The sequence below is a fragment of the Sciurus carolinensis genome, chromosome 17 (assembly GCF_902686445.1).
Source record: "Sciurus carolinensis chromosome 17, mSciCar1.2, whole genome shotgun sequence".
Lineage (NCBI taxonomy): Eukaryota > Metazoa > Chordata > Mammalia > Rodentia > Sciuridae > Sciurus > Sciurus carolinensis.
The window spans coordinates 24686802-24706859 of NC_062229.1; the positions used below are offsets into that span (position 1 = coordinate 24686802).

General features: G+C 43.3%; 1 protein-coding gene across 1 annotated transcript; it reads right to left on the minus strand.

Moving 5' to 3' along the window:
* Window positions 1-11708: 11708 nt before the first annotated feature.
* On the minus strand, window positions 11709-18229 carry Ccr3 (C-C motif chemokine receptor 3). Its single transcript, XM_047530231.1, has 2 exons — window positions 18001-18229; window positions 11709-16308 (listed from the first exon to the last, which is right to left on the minus strand). Exon 2 carries the CDS (start codon window positions 16295-16297, stop codon window positions 15218-15220), a length of 1080 nt encoding a protein of 359 aa, XP_047386187.1. The 5' UTR covers window positions 16298-16308; window positions 18001-18229; the 3' UTR covers window positions 11709-15217.
* Window positions 18230-20058: the final 1829 nt, after the last annotated feature.

Consider the following 20058-nt stretch of genomic DNA (forward strand, 5'->3'; position numbering starts at 1 on the left):
GTTTTACCTCTTTATGAGTCACAAAAGACAAAAGAGCACAAAGCCTTTTTGACAAGTACCCAGTATGGAAATACTGTAGCTGCAGAAATTCAGCACATGCACATTCTAGAATATGGGGTTGAGGTAATAATATGAGGTAGGTAAAAAACTATAGTTAATCAGATTTGGTTTCAAAGTTACCCTTCACCTGTGGAAGACACCGGATGCCTATGTCAACCTCGTTTTGGGGATTCCTGAACTTGGGTGTGATCAGTTGTCACGCAGTTGAGTAGGTCTCCATCATGTCAATGTGAGTGGCATGAGCACAAGTTTATTATAAATAACCAAGTAGTCAGTTCCAAACATAAGTAATCATTAAGATGGAACAGAGGTGAAGAATCTCCCCTCATGCTTTATATGTTGGAATTTTGTTGACCAATTATAATTTAAATGTACATTGAAATTTATAAGAGTAAAATGTTGTAAAATTAATAACATTTTATGTACAAAGAATAAGATCTTTCAAATTGTGAAATAAGTAGAAGAAAATAAGTTAATAGTAAAGACACATATTAAGAGAGAGTAGGTGTCACCAGGGTGCTCATGTGTCAGCCTGGGACTGAGAGCAGTTCATAAGCATGTAGATAGCATTAAAAGTAGAACAGAGGGGCAGGGGAGCTGACTCAGTCGGTAGAGTGCTTGCCTTGTAAGCATAAGGCCCTGGGTTCGATCCCCAGCACCAAAAAAAAAAAAAAAAAAAGTAGAACAGAGAAGGAGAGAGAGGGGAGAGGTTAAATTACCTCATAATTTTGATCTTTGTAGAGTTGTTCAACATACTGGAATTATTCATAAATTAAAGAAAATAAACCTTAAGGACTATAATTAATTTGTAGTTTGTTTCAACCAGGAATCTTTTCAGGAAATTTACTATATGAGAATACTTTTTTTTTATTTTTTAAATTTTATTTATTTATTTATTTTTATTTTGTTTATTTATTTATTTATTTTTATTGTAAATAAATTAACCATGGTATGATGATGAATTAAAAGCGGACTGACCAGATTCCATCTCAAAATTTTCCCCCAAAGGCTCCAGAAGAATGTATGGAAATATCCATGATAAACTAGCTTTGATTCAGATATTAAAAAAAAATAATAAAGTATAAAGAAAAAAAGAAAGTATTGGAGGAAAGGGGGAAGCTCAAAACATGTTTTATTTCCTAATCAAACTTTGAAGCAGGCTACTTCACAAGAATATTTACAAAGAAACGGTCCTTGCTTTCAAAGGATAACTGAAAACATAGAAGCTGAAATGTAAATAAAAACCTTGTCCAAAGTATTCTACAAGCTGGGTATGGTGGCACAAGCCTGTAATCCCAGCAACTTAGGAAGCTGAGGCAGAAGGGTCTCAATTTCAAGACTAGTCTCAGCAACTTAGTGAGATACTGTCTCAAAATAAAAAGATAAAAAGGACTAGGGATGTGGCTCAGTAGTATAGCATACCTGACTTCAATCACTAGTACCAAAAAATTTTAAAAATATATATACGTGTATATTTTGTTAGAGGATACACCTGTTTTCAGAATTTGAAGGCGTTTGAGATGTCCAGGCTATGAATTCTAGATTCCAAACTCCTTCTAGAAAACATTTGACTGGGGTGACTTTTGCTGCACACAAAAGAATTACTAACAAAGCTAACCGTGTTAGTTTTGCATTTGATGCCCTTGATATTTAGATATTCAGAGACAGCTCTTTTTAAAAAATTTTTTGGCCAGTTCTGGGTAACTTTATTCAAGGTTTTGACAAATATGATCCCCAAAATAATATAAATTTAGATACTTTAAAAAAGTCTGAACATGAAATTTTTTTAAAAATTGATTTTGGCTTGAAGTCAATATTAAAAATGCCAAACCAATTCTACACATCATAAATACTATTTTCTTCTTAAGTTCACTGTATTTTCTGAGACAGATTATCGACTTAATTTTATTGGTAGTCATAATTATTTTAACACGGCTTGTATCTTTAAGTTTGAAGCTTGTATCTATCCTGAATGTCTTACTATAATGAAAGATATAACTCCAGAAGGTAGCACTTCCTTAAGAAGAACTACCATTATTAAATGTAAGAGAAATAGAAAAGCACTATTAGAACACCACAGTAGTAACTGCCACAAGCAAGATCTGTCAATGGATAGTAGAAGGAGTGGGCAAAAGTTTAAGCAGACACAGGACATTTGCCTAGTCTCAAAGTATCTCTAGCAAATATTTAGTAATTACAAAAGAAAATATGATAAGTTTGAATACAGAATTCTAACAGACACCACCTTAGCATAGTGATTGAGGTTAACAACACCAGAAATATACTACACCAGGTATGCTGTTATGATAACGCTGTCACAGATTGGAAGACAATGTGAAGGCTTGATAAGTAAATGCAAGAAGGGACCCTGGAATCGATCCTGGAACAGTAAGGGGGCATTGGTATAAACACTAATAAAATCCCTACTTTTAGCCCTCTACTGTAGTTAATAGCATCACAGAAAAGTTAATGTCTTACTTTTGACAAATGTTCTATGGTTATTCAAGATGTCAACAAAAGGAGGTGAAGAGTATATAGGAGCTCTAGTATTTTACAACCCTTCTGTGAGTCTAAAATCATCTCAAAGTTTTAAAAATAACTTAAAAAGATACATTCATGTGTGTGTATTTGCTCATGACATGTGTACATATTTGGGAAAATCAAGACTTGATGGAAATTGCCATCTTGGGCACTCAATAATTAAATAGCAATAGCAATGTTCCCTTCTGAATTAGTCATTGTCCCCTTGGTAACTTATCTTTAAGTGTCTCCCCTTTCTAAAGTTTTAGACTTAATCATAATTTTCTAATTTTTTGTAGAAAAGCCTGTTTTAAAACATTCCTGTATTAGGCCAAATATAAAAATCCTAGAATAAAATGATCACCATATCATCCTACAAAATCACTCATTCCAACCATAAGCCCCAGCCAACACTGACTACATTTCTTCTCATCATCTAACCTGTTTTTATTGATTTCCTTCTATTTGTGAGGAGAGGAGTTAACTGACAGATTTAGTATTACTCCTGGTCTTGGCAGTCTAGGAAAGACATTATCACTTGGACATCTGATTTAAAAATGGCTGGGGGCCAGCTACCTTTTTGTTATTTGTTTCACCGCACAGTGGAAGAACACTGAATTCTTCACTTGCTTGTGAAAAGATTTCTGGGTCTCATATAAAAAAAAGGAAGACATATTTATTGAATGAAAAAATCAAGAAAGGAAAATATTTTGCACTTGTCACTGACATCGGAAAACATGTCGAAGTGATGAGTGATTTAGGGATCCAAGCATGACATGTTTTGTTCACACTTTTGGCTGTTTTCAGAAAGTTCCTATGACAAGACATGAAGTGACAGAATTGCTGATTATAAGCAAAAAGGTAAATGGGCACTTGCATCATTTTTTTTTCTTTTATAACTTTTCTTGTATGTTTTTGTAAAACTCATGCTAAAGAGGTCTTTGTTTTTGGCTGTTTAAAATTTAGATAAAATGATCTTATGAAATACTTGAATCAGATTTGTCAAAAATGATTTTCTGTTTATAAGGAAAAAAAGAAATTATCTAAATGAAAAGATCCACATTTCCTAACCTGACTTTTTTTAAAATTAGCAAGTATTCATTGTACAGCTCATATGAACCATTGGTTTTGGCCCATTGTGGACTGCAGGGCATATAAAAGATGGTAGAACTGCTTGGTACACATTTATCCAAAATGCCCAATCAAATGACAAAGCATCCATGACATTAGAAAGGCTCTTAGATCAAAAGAAAGTGTAATCCTAAACTTCACAGAAAATGGTACTGACATAGTGCACCTGGCTAATGACCAACGGTAGCTGGTGGAAAAAATAGCTGGTTATTGGAACAGGTTGAAGAAGTCATTGTGAGACTGTGAATATTTCTGACTTGACAGGGAAGCTGTCACCCTCCCTGCCCAGAGGCCCGCTGCAGCAAAAGCTGAGATGTAGGGACAATCAGACACCTGCCAATTTCATTGCCACGCGGCACATTATTAGATCCAAGGCTTAAGAATGAACTTTCCTGAGAGGGAGCTTGTACGGAACCCCAAGTGCCTGGAAAAATATTCAAAATTATGAACTGAAGGAGAAGGAGCAATTGTCAGCCCCTGTCTCAGTGGATTCCCCAGAAGGCAGAGCCTGGACAGATGATCTCAGAGGTGAGGGGCAGTGGAGGAAGGCAGAGAAGGAGAAAGGACCAGGACAGGGAGGTGTATGGCCACAACCATGTGTGCTACTTGCTAGATCTCTCAGGGCTTCCTAGCAAGTGAGAAGATGCTTCTCCAGATTGTCCATCATGGCGATGGAAAGGAGTCTGCTCCCCAGTCATCAAAGCTTTGCCCTAGTGGCCAACATGACCCCTGCATGTCCAGTTTGCGTGTGTGTGTGTGTGTGTGTGTGTGTGTGTGCGCGCGCGCATGTGTGCTAGGTGTCTGTGGAAGGGTCCTGGGATAGGTGTTGTGAGGTGTGGCCCAGGTCCGGGCTGGGAACTGTCAGGTCACACCTATGCGAGGAGCTCCCAGAGGACTGGAATTGGTGCCCAAGAAGGGTCCAAACAGTTAGCTTCTGAAACGATTCAGAAAGTTTCTTCAAGCAGTGCACAGTGAAATTGCATTTCACCAGTGATGCTATCTTTAATTCCAGGAGTTGAAGAAGAAATTGTCACCTTAGTCGATTACCACGAGAGATAAAGAAAGCAAGCTTCATAACTCAGCAACAACATCCCTGTGGTCACTCCGCCCAGCTGCTGCAGCAAACGCCCACACTGGCTCCTCACCAGCCCCTGTGGGAAAGGAGTGACTACCTGGCATCCTACATGTGCCACAAAGTGACCACAGGGGCGGTGGAATGCTGACAGTGCAGAGAAGTGATTGTTTCTGCATGATCTCATCAAATTTTAAAAACAAGAGCACTTCTATTCTTCTTTTTCTTTTAGTTCCTCATCTAATAATTTCATATTTTTAAAAGTGATTTTTATCAACATTACAGTTGTGCATAGTTCAGAAGTTGGGGACGAAATCACCTGCCCCGTTCCTCCCTGTCCCACCCCTCTGAGGCCTCCGCTTTCATTTCTGTTGGCCATTTCCTCTGGTGCCAGCTTACATGGGGTTAAGTAACAAGCTGTCATCTTGCCACCTTGTGATGTGTCGTGTTCTCTATGGGTTTCCTGTTCTTGTAGATGAGGACGTACCTCAGCTCAGCTCCTTCCCCTCCTGACATCCTCTCCACGTGGTTCTTTGACAGTTTCTCATTAAACCACTAATTATTGTCCACTCTTTCACAACTGCATAATTATCATTCACTGTTAAGCTACTAAAACAGTTGTGCTCTTAGTGTCGCTAGTGGCTTCTTTTATATTTTCCCCGCATGCTTATTTTCTTATCACCTATTTTTCAAAATGCTCCAATTTGATCTGTCACAGGTCCAACATTTCAAAATGTCCAAAACCCACAGCTCACATTATACTTAAGAAACCTGACAATGCAGACCCTGAATTGAGTTCCAATAGTCTAAGCTTGGCAGATTCAAATAATGAGAGATTTTTTTTAAAGACATACATAGTCATAGAAAGAGTCCATGTTTCATTCTGACTTGAAGAGGAAAGGGTCATATTGGAGTAGTGACACTTTCAGTTGCTCAGGGCCTCTGGGGGCAGCAGTGCTACACTCTGGTTCTGTATTTACCATCCTCTTTAGATAGGAGAGTGGCAGCCCCTTCCTGTCCCCCACCCCCCACCCCAGCCAGGCTCTGCGCTCAGCGGGCACATGGTTGGAGGTGCTAACCTGTCTAGTTGCTTCATCACTCTGTCCCACGGGTTGCTATTTCCCCATCTGGAATTTGGAGGAGGCTTCACTTCCTGCCCACTAATTCACATGCTCCCCGGAGCCTGATGTCTCAACCTGCTCTCTCGAACGCGTTTGCTTATCAGCTAATCTTGATTTATTAACTTCCCCAACTTCAGCCAAGGATATCCATGTGGGCAGGATTTGGATAACTCCTCACAGAGTGGATTTAAGAAGGATCACCAGATCTCAGGAGGGACAGGAACTTCAGTCCCAGAGGTTGGTGGACTCTCTCCTGGCCACAGATACGGAACTGGTCAGTCCCACTCACCTCCGTCGTCATGGGAATTCTCAGTGCCCGTTGGCCTAATTTAGTTCAGACTGGGGTCAATCACCCTTGGATCAAAGAGATCCGGGGAACCCAGGGCAGCATGGTTATGGCCACCACAGGAATCACTGTGAGCCAGGCAATGTCCCCAATTCGTGTCTATTGCAGTATCTCTCCTGATGATGGCCGACAGGGTAAGTTCAGACTCTCAGCATTTAGGGTTCTTCTTTCAGACATCAAGGTTCTCTTGCCTCCATACTTCTCTCTCCCAACCTGCCCCGTTTCTCTTCCCACGTTGGTAGTCGCTGAACGTTCCTGATCTGCTCCCAACTCTGCCTTTACTGAGCCCCTCACCCAGCTCTCCTCAGAGGCAGAGATTTTGCCTATAAGATCCACTCCAGGCCCTCCTCCTCCAGTAAGTCTTCCCTGAACTCTTACTCGACACCTACTGTATTTTTCATTTATGGCCAATTGTCCTTTCCTGTGCTATATGCTGTCTCCCTGTGTCATTCAGGGTCCCAGAGGAAACAGCTGGCACACTCAAATTGGGCAATTTGGTGGCAGTTTAATACAAGGATCATTGATGAAGAGGGTGAAAGGGACAGTACAGTCCCAGAGTGAGTAACGGCAGGGATTTATTGCTAGTCTTAGACCCGAATGGGGCGGGGGGGTGGGAGAGACTGCTCAGTGAATGTGACCAGTGGACAGATGAACAGCATCCTCACTGAACCACGCAGGAGGGGAGAGGGTCTGGCCCCTGTCCATTCTCACTGATCTTGGCCCCGAGGCGCCGCCGTTCTGAGTGTCAGATTTCAGGATTGGGGCCTCTGAGTGTTAACGATCCCACATGTTCACTGGCAGGTCCAGTCTATGTCTGTCCCCAAGCAGCAGAAGGCAGAATCAAAGTGGGGCTCATAGGGACAGCTCTGCTGGTCACCTTGCCCTTTCTTTGATGTCATCTATTCATCCATGTACAGCAAGTCCCATGCTTTAGCCTCTGGAATACAATTTGAATCTTGGTTTAAGGGGCGGTAGTGGAATTTCATAGGCCTTGAGCTATACCCAGCTTTGCCAAAGGCCTACCTCAGTGAGAACTAGGCATTAGTCCCGATAATAACAAAGAAGAGTGTTTCCTGTCTTCTGTTGCTCCACCTGCCCTCCCTGCATTGCGGAATTCCCGGGGATACACAAGGTACCCCCTAGAGTCTTGGAACACAGGTGTACAAGACCAGATTGAGGTGTTCCAGAGTTTCTCATGGTGAAGTCATCAGAGTCTCACCTCCCACCTGGCTCAGGGTCACAGCCTGCCCAGGCCTGGCTGAGGCTGCCTCTGTGACTCTGTCATTGGCCATCGCCCCCTAGCGTTCACATCTCCCACGGCAACTGCAGCGGAAGCTGAGGTGAGCAAGAACTTTTTCTGAGGGTTGGGATCGATTTGGAAAGGACCTCAAACTGATGCAGGAGAAATCATGCCCCATCAAAAATTGCGAGCTTTCTTCAGCTCCAGAAGTCTAGACTACCAGAGACAGCCCTTCTGGTGAGCATTTGACAGTAGTCAATGGACTAGCCCTTGCTTAGGTGTGAATGGTTAACCTTGGAATTGGCAAAATTTGGAGATATTAAAATGTATTTGGAAATATCTAAAGTTAAGCTCATACCCATATTTATATCCATGTCTAAATCTATATATATATGTGATATCATACCTCTAATGTCATAGCTTTTTTTCCTTTGTTTCATTTCTCAATCAGGTTCCGGTTCTCTAACATCCATATAAGTTCTGCAAATTCCTGTACACTCCACTTGGTCCTTGGAGAGCTGTAATTTGGGGGCTTTGATTTGCTACCAGTGCAGCGAATCAACAGAACTCATGGAGTGTCGGCTTTATTTTATGCCCCACTCTCCTTTTTAATTGATTTAGAGATTGAAGTTCTAGCCCTGAATGAAAACTGGGGCTGTCCCATGACTTTCTGTCATCATGTGTAAACACAAAAAGTCCCACGATCACTTGAAGTCACAAAGGACGGAATTTCAGAAATGGAAGCATTGGTCCCCCTATGGTAATCAAAACTCAACTTGATTTGACCTTTAAATCTCCCAGTCCCTCCCACCGTCCCAAGCCCCTGGGGGATGAGATGATGAGTGAAGTTATGAATGGACTTCCCTCTCTCCCTACCTGGCATTTGGGCTTTTCCCCCACAGTGCTAATCATGGATTTCAGTCCTCCCCATTGGATGGGAAGTGGGAAGGAAAGGAAAGTTGAGGTTAGGAAAGTTTTTGTTTGACTCTGTCACGGATGCCGTCACCCTTTCTGGGAATGGTAGATGTCTAAAATTGATCCTCTCCTGGACTGTTTCTGTAGGGTCATTGGAGACATCCCTGGGAATGTTGAACATAACTCCTGAGATTTAAGAAAATGCATCCCCCCAACTGCCTCCTCCTCTGTGGTCTTAGCAGTTCAACACACACACACAAACACACACACACACACACACACACCCGTGTTCTGTTGTCCTCCCGCAGACAAGCTCCACCCAGGCAGCCCTCATGGGACCTTAGAAGTCCTGCTGTCAGCTTTCTGTTATCTGGTCCATGGAAAAGAATTCCATGTTCTTGGCCAGAATCAACTTGGAAAGTACACAGCCTCCAAGTTAGTAGCTATTCTTTTCCACATGACCCCTCCCCCAGTGCCGCTGGCTGGCCTGTCCCTTGTCTTCACATTTGCTGGGGGTTATCACACTCGGTGCCTTTTCAACTGTGGTGACTTATATCAAGTCCTTGGATGGTCCCATGGCTGGAGGTGAGAAGCAGGCACCCACCAGGCCTTCCTCACTTCCTATGCAGGGTGAGTGGTACCCTTGTACACCTACAAAGCACCCTTTCCAAACTCTTGTCTAATTTCTTCATCCGATCCTTTGTCCCCAGGACAGATGAGGGGTCTCTAGAGTAATGAAACCTGTTTTTACAATTCCTATATAATTTTGCATATAGTCTACTTTGAGTTATACCACCTATGGAGGCCTGCTCACTTAACTGAAATTTCTAATTTGATGTCCTGGTACATACTGCTGGCATTTTGCATTAGTGAGCAGCATTGGGTTAATACATAATCTCTCTCTATTTTGCTTGCTCTGAACTGCACACAGGGACAAGGGAGAAGAAACCTAGGGATTTAACCTGCTTGGCCACACCCTCACCCTCCCAAGGTTTTCCCCACAACTGGGTCTCTCTCATCATGACTGTGCACACAGACCCAATGCCAGTGGGACATGGATTATCAGGAAACTTAATCTGTAGAGGAGAAGAAATGGAACTTTTCACGATTTGTGGACTACACAGTCTCTGTGGCAACTGTCAACTCCGTTGTGTTGTTGCAAAAGCAACCACAAATGATTCATAGACAAATGAGCAGGGTGGTGTTCCAGTGATGCTCTGTTTACAAACCAGGCCACAGGTGGCTTTGGCCTGCAGGTCGAGTCAGGCCCTGGATCAGATCATGACTTGAGAAAGAGAAATGGTGACTCTGACTCTCCTGAGGGCACAAAACCTGGGCAGAAGTGCACAAAATACCCAGGGAAGTTTTTTTTTTTTTTTAAATTTTTTAATATTTGTTTTAATTATTTATACATCACAGTAGAATGCACTTTGATACATCATATGTAATGGAGTATAATTTCTCATTCTTCTGGTTATACATGATGTAGAATCCTACTGGTCATATAGTTACATATGTACATAGAGTAATAATGTCTGATTCATCCTTCTCTTTTCTACCCTGGACCCCCTTCCCTCCCTTCAATCCCCTCTATCTAATCTAAAGTAACTTTATTCTTTCCTATCTCCCCCTACCCATTGTGAATTAGCATTCACATATCAGAGAGAACATTTGGCTTTTGGTTTTTGGGATTGGCTTGTTTCACTTAGCATGGTATCCTCCAGCTCCATCCATTTACCAGCAAATGCCATAATTTCAATCTTCTTTAAGGCTGAGTAATAATTTGACACCCTATAGGCTGTGAAGGATGGGAAGCAGCTTTGTTCAGATATGAAGACTAGAATTTCGGCTCTAGAATTGGGAGAAAATCCCAGAAGTTCAACCTCCTGAGATGGAAAAGGGCTATCATTTGAAATGGCAGATTACCATGGTCAACAAAAGAGATGGAGCAGGGAAGTCTGAGTGAACACGAGCCTCGTTTAAGTTTACTTGCTGCTGCCCAGTGCCACGCTGGGCCTAGCCCCCAGCAGGTCCCTACTGTGCACAGGTGGGTCACTCTGCCTTCCAAAAAACTAACATCACTCCCACTTCCACTTCTGCTCAATGATAGGACTGTGCAAAACTAGTCCAGATGTGTAACAAATGTTTCATCCCTCGAGCCTTAACCAAGCCTGCTCAGCTGCTTTCCAACATCCAGTGTCTGCAGCTTGTTGCCCAAGGAGATTTCCCCAAAGCTGCGAGGCTCTTACAGAGCCAGGAGGGACAGAAGGGCTGAGAAATTATCATCCCCCAGGAAAAGCCCTCAGCCAATGAAGACAGAAGTGGAGTACGAATACCCCAGGACCTTGCCTTTGAATGGGAAACTGAGAAGTGTGTATTATAGTTTCCCAGAGTTTTCTTGTGACTTTAACCCCACTCGCCACCCTCTCTCCATGGAAAGTGGCTTGATTCTGTCCCCTTTGTTGGCCTCTCCTCCTTCCGTCTTACTTCTTGCTTCCCTATGGAAGTTTTTGCTTTATCCAAATCAACTCTTTGCTTTCAAATCCTTAACTAGAGTCTGCACCTGGGGTCACCTCACCAAAGCGGATTACCATGTTCTCTGGGTACCTTTCTCCAGTGTCTCCATCCTACTTTCTGAGGCAGGGTCCTTCGGGAATCAACGAATTTCACTACAATCCTAAAAGGTAGATGGTCTCTTTCACTGAACAGTGAGTCCAGTTTCTAGAAATGGATCTTCATCTTTGCATCACTAGCATTTCTGCTACTCTGTCACACATGTTCTAATTATGTGTTGCTGGCTGCAGGAAGCTTCTGCACAGGTCAAAGAGAGGTAAAGAGGCCAGGTGGTAGGGATAGTGCTGAACTGTGAACCACAGGGAGTAACCACTGGCCACACATGGCTATTTACATGTAAACCCAAAGTAATTTAAGTTGAATGAAATTTTAAAATTTCAGTTCTTCAGTCACATAATCCATATTCCAAATGATCAATAGCTACACGTGGTTCATGGTGACGATTTTGGACAAGGCAGATATAGATCATTTCTGTCATTGCATAGTTCCACTGGGCTGAGCTGGGCGAGGGAGCAAGATGGAGCACACTGAATTCATGCTTTGATGGTGTACAATTTTGAGTGGGCCTCAGAGCTCCTAAAGATTTCTGGGGTAAGGGAAGTATAAGCACCTGTACCTAGAAACTGTGGTTATCTGAAGGCAGACATGACTTCACAAGTCAAGAGAGAACCAGTGACATATAGTTAAGTTTTTCAATGATGTTTTATTTACATTTCAACTGAACCACAAAAAAAAGAGAAAAGGAACTTCAAAGTTTCCTTGCCAGATTGAGATTCATTTCGCATGGTTTAGAGTGTTCCGAAGTTTCACATCCTGTATTACCCAGGTAGAGTTTCCAGGTGAGCACCACGGTTGGCAAGGTGAAGGCTGCTCACCAGAGGCGGCAGAGGGATGGAAGGGACAACTAGGAACAGGCGCGTCCCTTCCCCAAGTCCTTGGTTAGGAAGCGAAAAATGTCTTCTGGTCTTAACATGAAAGTTACTCCCATTTCGGTTAAAATGAGGGAGTGATGGTTCCTTTATATGGTTTTGAACCCTGGCAATGGAGGGCAAGAACAGGGTCCAGATCAACGTGACGGTGAGCTCCCGAGGGCGGGTCCATGGTGTGCTTGATTTTGTTGCCTTGGAACTTAGCTGGGGACGTGGTGCGTGCTCAGCAGGTGCTTACTGGATGAAGGAGAGAACGAGGGGACGGTAAGAGATGAATGGACTCCTGAGCACACCTTGGTCAGCAACCGGAGCTTCCAGGGATGCGAGGGAGTGCTTGGAACTGTCCTCTGCTCCCTCCCCCTTCTGTTTTACAATCTATTTTACAGATCGAGCCTCCTGCTCCCAATATTTTAGGAAGGTCAGAGTCTCTTTGGGCTGCAGAGTTCTCGGAAATGATCGAATCCAACTCCTTTATGATACAAATGAGGAAATCTTACCCAAATGAGGTTAAATAATTTGTACCATGTCAAAGGGTTCCTTCGTGGCAGGAAGTTTCTCATGTCCTTTGGCTGCTGGGTTGGATGCCTACCTCTGAACATCTGAATAAGAGCTTAGCGTTTTATTTTTAAAATAAAATTCTGTTTATTGTTATTATTCTTCTGAACAGGTAATGTGTTTCCATAGTTAAAAATCCAAAAGGTAGGTTGGAGGTGTGGCTCAGTGGTAGAGTGCTTGCCTGGCAGGTGTGAGGTCCCGGCTCCCTCCCCAGGAGGCCACACTTCCTTTCCTGCTCTGCAACCATGCACAGCCCTCCTAAAGACAAGCACCGGCACTGGTTTCTTTTGTCCTGTAGTGTCCCCTAACAGTGCCCGTGTTAAAAGCTTTGTCTCCAGGATTGCACCCCTGGGGGTGCTGTGACCTCCAGGAGGTCATGCCTAGTGGAGGTCCTTCAGTCACCCAGGGTGTGCCCCTTAAGGGGACTGTGGGAGCCCAGTCCATCCTCTCTGCTCAGCTTCCTGGCTTATAACATAAAGGTTTGCTCCAACATGCATTTCCTGTTGTTGCCCTTTGCTGCCCTCAGTAGAGGCCCAAAGTTATGGGCCCATGGATCTTGGATTAGACCCTCCATAGTCATAAACTTAAAAAAACAAAACAAAACAAAACTTTTCTCTTTATAAGATAATTACCTCAGGTGTTTCATTGTAGCAATGCAAAGTTGACTGTTACACATTTGATACACTCTGGTTTGCCCTTAGAATTTTACAATCAACCACACATGGCTCCTAGTGCTTTGACTCTTGCTTCATGCGGTCCTTTGGCCACATTCCTCTCTGGGTGCTTCATAGTACCTCTCATCAGCCACCGATGTTCCTCATCTCCACATTCATGCTCACCTCCTAACTTTACTCTCTGGGTGGTTGTGGGGCCTGAGTCCATGCTCTCTAACCACATTTATTTTCCTAATGAATGACATCAATTATTTTATTCCCCTGTTTAAACCCTTCAATGACTCCCCAAGCCTTCCTAAAAAAGCTCAAGATCCTCTACCTGAAATTCATGGCCCATCCCAAGCTCCTCATTCCACCCTACTTTCTATAAATATGTGTCCTCCCCTCTCACCTGTGAACTGGGCATGCCCTTGGTTTCAAGTGCCTGTCCCCAAATCTTTTTCCTTTCCAAACACTGCCTATTCTTCAGACACCGGCTCAGAAGCTCCATGAAGCCTCCCCTCACCTTCCAGCTGGAAATGGCTTTTCCCTTCCTGGCCCAGACACAGCACCTAGTGTCTACTCTTTACACTGCTTCTATCTTATACCTCCTACTAGACCAAAGCTTTCCTGGGGGCAGGGATTGTGTCTGTCGTATACAGTTTTGCATCCTTCACTTAACAGCAGCGTTTGTGCATCCTGTGCCTGATCCCTAGTAGACAGCTGTCGGACGAACAGCTGGTGGGCTCCTGCCACGCTTCCATACACCTCTCTACTGAGAGGCACGAATGAAGCAGAAGCTTAGAACTCACCTCCTCAAGAAGCCATCAACAGGGAGAGAAGAAAAGGGAATGAGGACCTGGGCCATTTCTACTTTTTTGGAAATATGTTTACATCATAAGTCGCATTTAAAAAAAAACTCTTTAGAATGCAGTTCACGCAAGCCTCGTCCATCTTTGCATCTCCCTCAGCTTCTCGTGCAGGGTGTTCAATACAAGAAAGTCAAGTTCAGTTTACCCAAACCAGTGGTCTAGATACTCCCACCGAGTCCATTGGTTTCGATGGACTGACTTCATTCACAGGCTGCGCAGGAGGGCAACTACCTTTAGCAGAGATGGATCCAAAGGGCCTTTTCTGTCTTCCTCTGACAACTGTGAAATCTTGAGTTTCCAGGAGACGGCAGAAGTGTACCTACAAGCACTTTAGTTAGTGCAGTTGTTCTGCAAGTCTGGTCGCAGGGCAAGCAGTGTTGGCCACACAGGGGAACTTGCACTTGAGGTCAATTCTCTGGTCTCACCCCAGACCTACCACATCTGAAACTCTGGGGTGGGACTAGACCAGCTCTGTTTTAATCTCTCCTCCAGATGCTTCTGTTGACACATTTGAAAACCAGTGACTGCAGAGAGTCCCTTTGAGCCCACACTCCTCCCCCTCCACACCTGAGCTTCTTCTCACACACAGAAAACCCCTGGCCTACTCCATAATGTGAGCTTGACATTCTCGATGTAGATGCACCTTCCAGGGCACACTCTGAGTCACTGGTGGGGACATTGGATCATTTGGTGTGAACAGGAAATGGACGGACTATTAAGACTATTTAGAACGGCCATGTCATCATGCCATCATGCTGCTAGAGAGTATGTATCCATATAGCAAAAAAGAAAAAGGAAAGGCAAAAACCTTTTACCAAGCAAAGAAAGAATTGGTTTAGGCATATTAGAAAATAAAGTAATTGACTGAATGCACTTTGTGAAAGATTTCATTTCTGTCAACAACTGGCTAAAGTTTTGTTTCAAAATATAAAAGAGTTTTACCTGTTTGTGGCTGTGTATGTTATCCATGTAATATCTAGGTGCATTAAAATTACGGAAGTCTTCAGAGAATTTTTTATGGTTTTTCAGTGGGTAAACTCTCAGTCCTGGGCCTCTGGTACCTTGGGTACAAGCACACACTGTTCCCCATTGTGTATGTTTTAAGACCTTTAAGAGCTTTGGTGTTGTGCTGAAAGTTCAAAGAACTGTCCCAGAATTTAAAGTTGTTGGCCCAATGTGTCGGTTTCATCGCCTAGTCTGGCTTCGACGGGCAATTTTCTGCATCTGATCTAAAACACGGCAGAGAGTTCCTGGTCCCCAGTAGATGGGGAGACAGAACTGGTTCTTTCTGGCTTCTCACTAGGAAGGAATGAGATGTATTTGCCCAGGTAGAGGGTCACGTGCCTGTGGAAAAAGTGGCGCAGGTATTTCCGGAACCTCTCGCCCACGAAGGCGTAGATGACCGGGTTGACGCAGCAGTGGGTATAGGCGATCACCTCCGTCACCTGCATGGCCAGGTCCAGGTGTCGGTTGTGCTCACAGCTGTTCTCCAGTAAGTTCATTTGAAACGCAGAGAGAAGAAGGACCAGGTTGTAGGGGGTCCAGAAAATGAAAAAAACCACCATGATGACAAAAATGAGCCGGATGGCCTTGTACTTTTTTCTGTTGGGGCATCTCAGCAGTGTTTTGATGATCCCAGAGTAGCAGATGGCCATGATGAGCAGAGGGAGAGCGAGACCCAAGACGTTCATCCGCAGCGCATGGAAACGCTTCCAGCCGTCCTCCTCGGCCTCTGGGTAGAGAGGACTGCACACAGACTCTTCCAAGCTCTGCTGGGACTCATGGAAGATAAACTCAGGGAGAGCTGCCAGCCCCGCCAGGCCCCAGGTGATGATGCTGGTGATGACACCAAAAGTCACCGTCCGGGTTCGAAGGGCAAAGACGGCGTGGACGATGGCCAGGTACCTGTCGATGGTCAGCAGGATGATGAAAAAGATCTCGCTGTATAAGCCCAGGTAATAAAACCCAGAGAGGAGCTTGCACATGAAATGACCAAACACCCACTCATTCCGCCCCACGTAGTGGATCCAGAAGGGAAGAGTGAAGAGAAAGAGCAAGTCGGAAATGGCCAAGTTGAGCAGATAGATGTTGGTCATGATCCTGAGCCTCCTGTACTTGGTGAGGATCAGCACCACCACCACGTTGCCCAGGAGCCCCACCGTGAGTACCAGGGAGTACAGCGGGGGCAGAAACCGCGCCCCCAGCTCCTTGACATTGACTTTTTCACAGGGCAGTGCTCCCTCATAGTCGTAGGGTGTGGTTCCAATGGCCTCAATGGCAAGATCAGTCTCCGTGAAGGAGGTAGCCATTCTGCGTGTCCCTGATAGAAGAAAAGACAATCCCATAGTTAGGCGTGGGCCAAAGCACACCAGTTGATGATTTGCTCACCCAGCGAGGATTTGCTCACCCAGCACATTTTAGAGGTTCTTTTGCACATGTTTTAAAAGACAAATCAGAAATTCCGGGGGACCACCATTTGACCCAACTATCCCACTCCTTGGCCTATACCCAAAGGACTTAAAATCAGCATACTACAGAGATACAGCCACATCAATGTTCATAGCTGCTCAATTTACAATAGCCAGACTGTGGAACCAACCTAAATGCCCTTCAGTACATGAATAAAGAAACTGTGGTATATATACACAATGGAATATTACTCAGCCATAAAGAAGAATAAAATTATGGCATTTGCAGGTAAATGGATGCAGCTGGCAAATATCATACTATGTGAGATAAGCCAATCCCCAAAAACCAAAGGACGAATGATCTCTCTGATAAGCAGATGATGATACATAATGGGGGGGGCAGGGTGGGAGGGATGCAAGAATGAAGGAAGGATGGATTGTATAGAGGAAAAAGAGGGGTGGTGTGGGGGTGGGGGGAAGGAAAAAATAACAGAATGAGACAGATATCATTACCCTATGTACAGGTATGATTACACAAATGGTGCAACTCAACTTCATGTACAACCAGAGAAACAACAGTTATACCCCATTTGTGTACAACAAATCAAAATAAATAAATAAATAAAAAACAAACATACAAAAAAAAGAAATGCTGGGGGTGGGGGAGGGGGTGTCTGGGAGATCTGCAGATTGCAAGTCAGCATGATCCTTGAGGGAAGAAACAGAAATGTTGCAGGATGGGGATGAAGAATGGGGATATTGAGTTCTGAAAGCTTTTAAAGGAGAAAGGAGAAAGTTTAAAAATAGAAAAAAAAGTTGGATAATGATAATAATATGATAATTGTTTATATATGTATATATATAATTTTTTTGGTACTAGGGATTGATCTGTGGGGCTCTTACCACTGAGGCATATCTTTAGTTCTTTTATTTTTTATTTTGAGACAGGGTCTCGTTAAGTTGCTTAGGGTCTCACTAAGTTACTGAGGCTGGCCTTGAACTTTCAATCCTCCTGCCTCAGCCTCCTGAGCCACTGGGATTATAGGCATGAGCCACCACTCCTAGCTAGGACTGCATATTTTAAAACATTTTGCATTTTATGTCTTATAGTTTAAATATGACTATATGAAGATCATTATCTTCATATTTCAAAACAAGATATTGATAACAATAGTAGTAATTATTATTATTATTACAAATAACCAGACCTTTCCAAGGCCCTGAAATGATATGCAACATGTTCCTCACAGCTAATGGAAAAATTGAAACTTGAAGAAATTTAGTAACCGATTCAAAATCCTCTAACAAGTACATATAAAAGTTTGGACTGGATCTTCGGTTTCTAGCCGTGTCCAGTTCTGTCACAACTAGATCCAAAATGCCGTGATTTTTAAATTTAACTTTTATTGATTTAGCTCTTATAATTATTGATAACAGTTGAAATTATTACCATGTTAGGCAGCCTTAACCTCAGTTGCTTTGATCCTCCTGCCCTTTGTAATGCTGAGTTAAGCAGAAACGTGCTTTATCAGTCAGGGTTCTCTAGAGGAACAGAACCAACAGGAGGTATGATTATAAAAAGGGGATTTATTAGATTGGCTTACACGACCAGAAGCTGGATAGTCCACGATGGCTGTTGCGGCTGGAGAGCTGGAGGAACCAGCAGCTGCACAGTCCAAGAGGCGGAAGCCACAGAACAAGAGGGGTCAGTGATGCTACCCCAGCCCAGGACCAAAGACTTCTGGAAACTCCCTGGAAAATCACTGGCAGTGTCTTCTTTGGAAGAGCGAAGGAGCTGGAGTCTGAGGTCCTCAGGCAATCGCAGCAGCAAACAAGAACCTGTTCGAGAAGAATTGAGATTGCCTCTGCTGCTGCTTCCTTGTTCATCCAACTTTTATTCCATCCAAGCCTCCAGTTTATTGGATGGTGCTGCCCTAGCTTAGGGAGGGTCTCCCCTTCAGTTCGCTCTCCCACATGCCAATCGTTCCTAGACATACCCTCACTGACACACCCAGAAGCCTCTTCATCTTCGCATCTCTTAATCCAATCAAGTTGATGATTCAAATTAACCATTACATGTGCCAATAGCAAACTCTGGAGAGCTTCTTCTCAAAGAAGATGAACAGGAGGGGTTGGTCAAAGGAATTTCTTATTCAACTTAATTTTTAGATCAGTAGCTGTAGACCAGTGCCTGTTTTTCCTTTCTTTTTTCTTAATGTGATTTTTATGTATTTATTTTATTAGAGCTTAATGGTTATACATAGTAGTTGGGTTCATCCCAATAAACTTATACATGCATGGGAATCGATTTTAGTCATGATCACCCCTTTCCCCTCCCTCTTTCCCCTTCCATCCTCCACTCCCCACCCAGTGACTGTTTTTCACAGGATTATGAACTTCCATGGAAAAAGAGGAAAAGGAGATGAAGGAGTCTGGTGAAGGACAATTGGTCCATGTACCACTTACTCAGAGGGAGGGCTTTCTCCCTTTTAGGTGAAGGGACAAGTGTGAGGACGTGGGTGTAAATTAATGGGTGTTCCTAAAAGTAAGTCTTAGAAGTGGCAAGGAATTGTCTTTGCTTCTTAATAGAATACTTAGCAGAATACTAAAACCTCAGAGTCTTCAAAGGAGAAGATATCTATTTTTTTTTTTTTTTTTAATGAATTTGAGAGTTAATCCTTGAACAACTGGCCTCTGAATAAGGACAGCCGAAAGACAAACAGAGGCCATAAACTTCAGTTATACAAAACAAAACTTGAGCTCCAAAAAGACATAGACTGAAAAAATAGCACAGCCATAATTACTTTAGTAAAGGAGCACGTGAAACATCTTTATCAGATCAAAGTACACTTTTGGATCAGATTAGAATCAGATCAGACATTTAAAGAATGTGGAAGCCTGTGAAGTCCTCAGAAAATGATTTTAAGGAAAAAAAAAAAAACTGAAAAAAAAAAAAACTTGTACTTATGGGATCCCACAATTTTTCCTCTTATGCTCACTGGAGAGCACAGTAAAATCCACAGGAAGTAGGGTGTCCCTTGGTATTCCAGGTTCTGTCAGTCTCTCTTATCAGGCATTTGCAGAAAATTACAGAGCTGACCCTACAGCTTGGGGCAATGCCTGTATTGTCCCAGGACAGAATGCAGACCTTCCAAGTGTCCTTAAAAAAGTCCAGGATCTGGTCTAGCCGGCCTTTCTAGATCCCCTCTTTCTGTTTCTCCTGTTTTCCAGCATTAGGAGGAACTTGTCAGAATCCCAGAGCACAAAAATAGATAAAATAACCATTTATGTCCTACAGCGGCTTGGATTTAAAGGTGAAAATTTTTTCTCTGGTCTCAAACTAATTTGGGCACCTGACCATGTTGCTCTTTATCTAGTGACCCCTTTTTAAAGTTCTTTATCATACAATACAAGGGAGTGAGATTACTCTGTTTACCATCTGTGTTCTCCCCCTAAAAGATGATAATCACACATGAAAAGGGAAGGGGAGAGGGGTGAGAAATTGCTTTGCCTATCTCCAGTCATCCTCCTCACAGAAATATCTCAGGCACCTCTTACCGTTGGCAGGTCAGTAGAAAACGCCCACCAGGACCAGGCCCATAGATCTTGCGGAGAGCCTGGCACTGTCCTAAGAGGTATGAGGATCACCATGGAACTTCAGA

What these genes read in the sequence shown, in the direction of transcription:
- Ccr3 (XM_047530231.1), bottom strand. Translation starts at nt 16,297, where the DNA reads ATGGCTACCTCCTTCACGGAGACTGATCTTGCCATTGAGGCCATTGGA.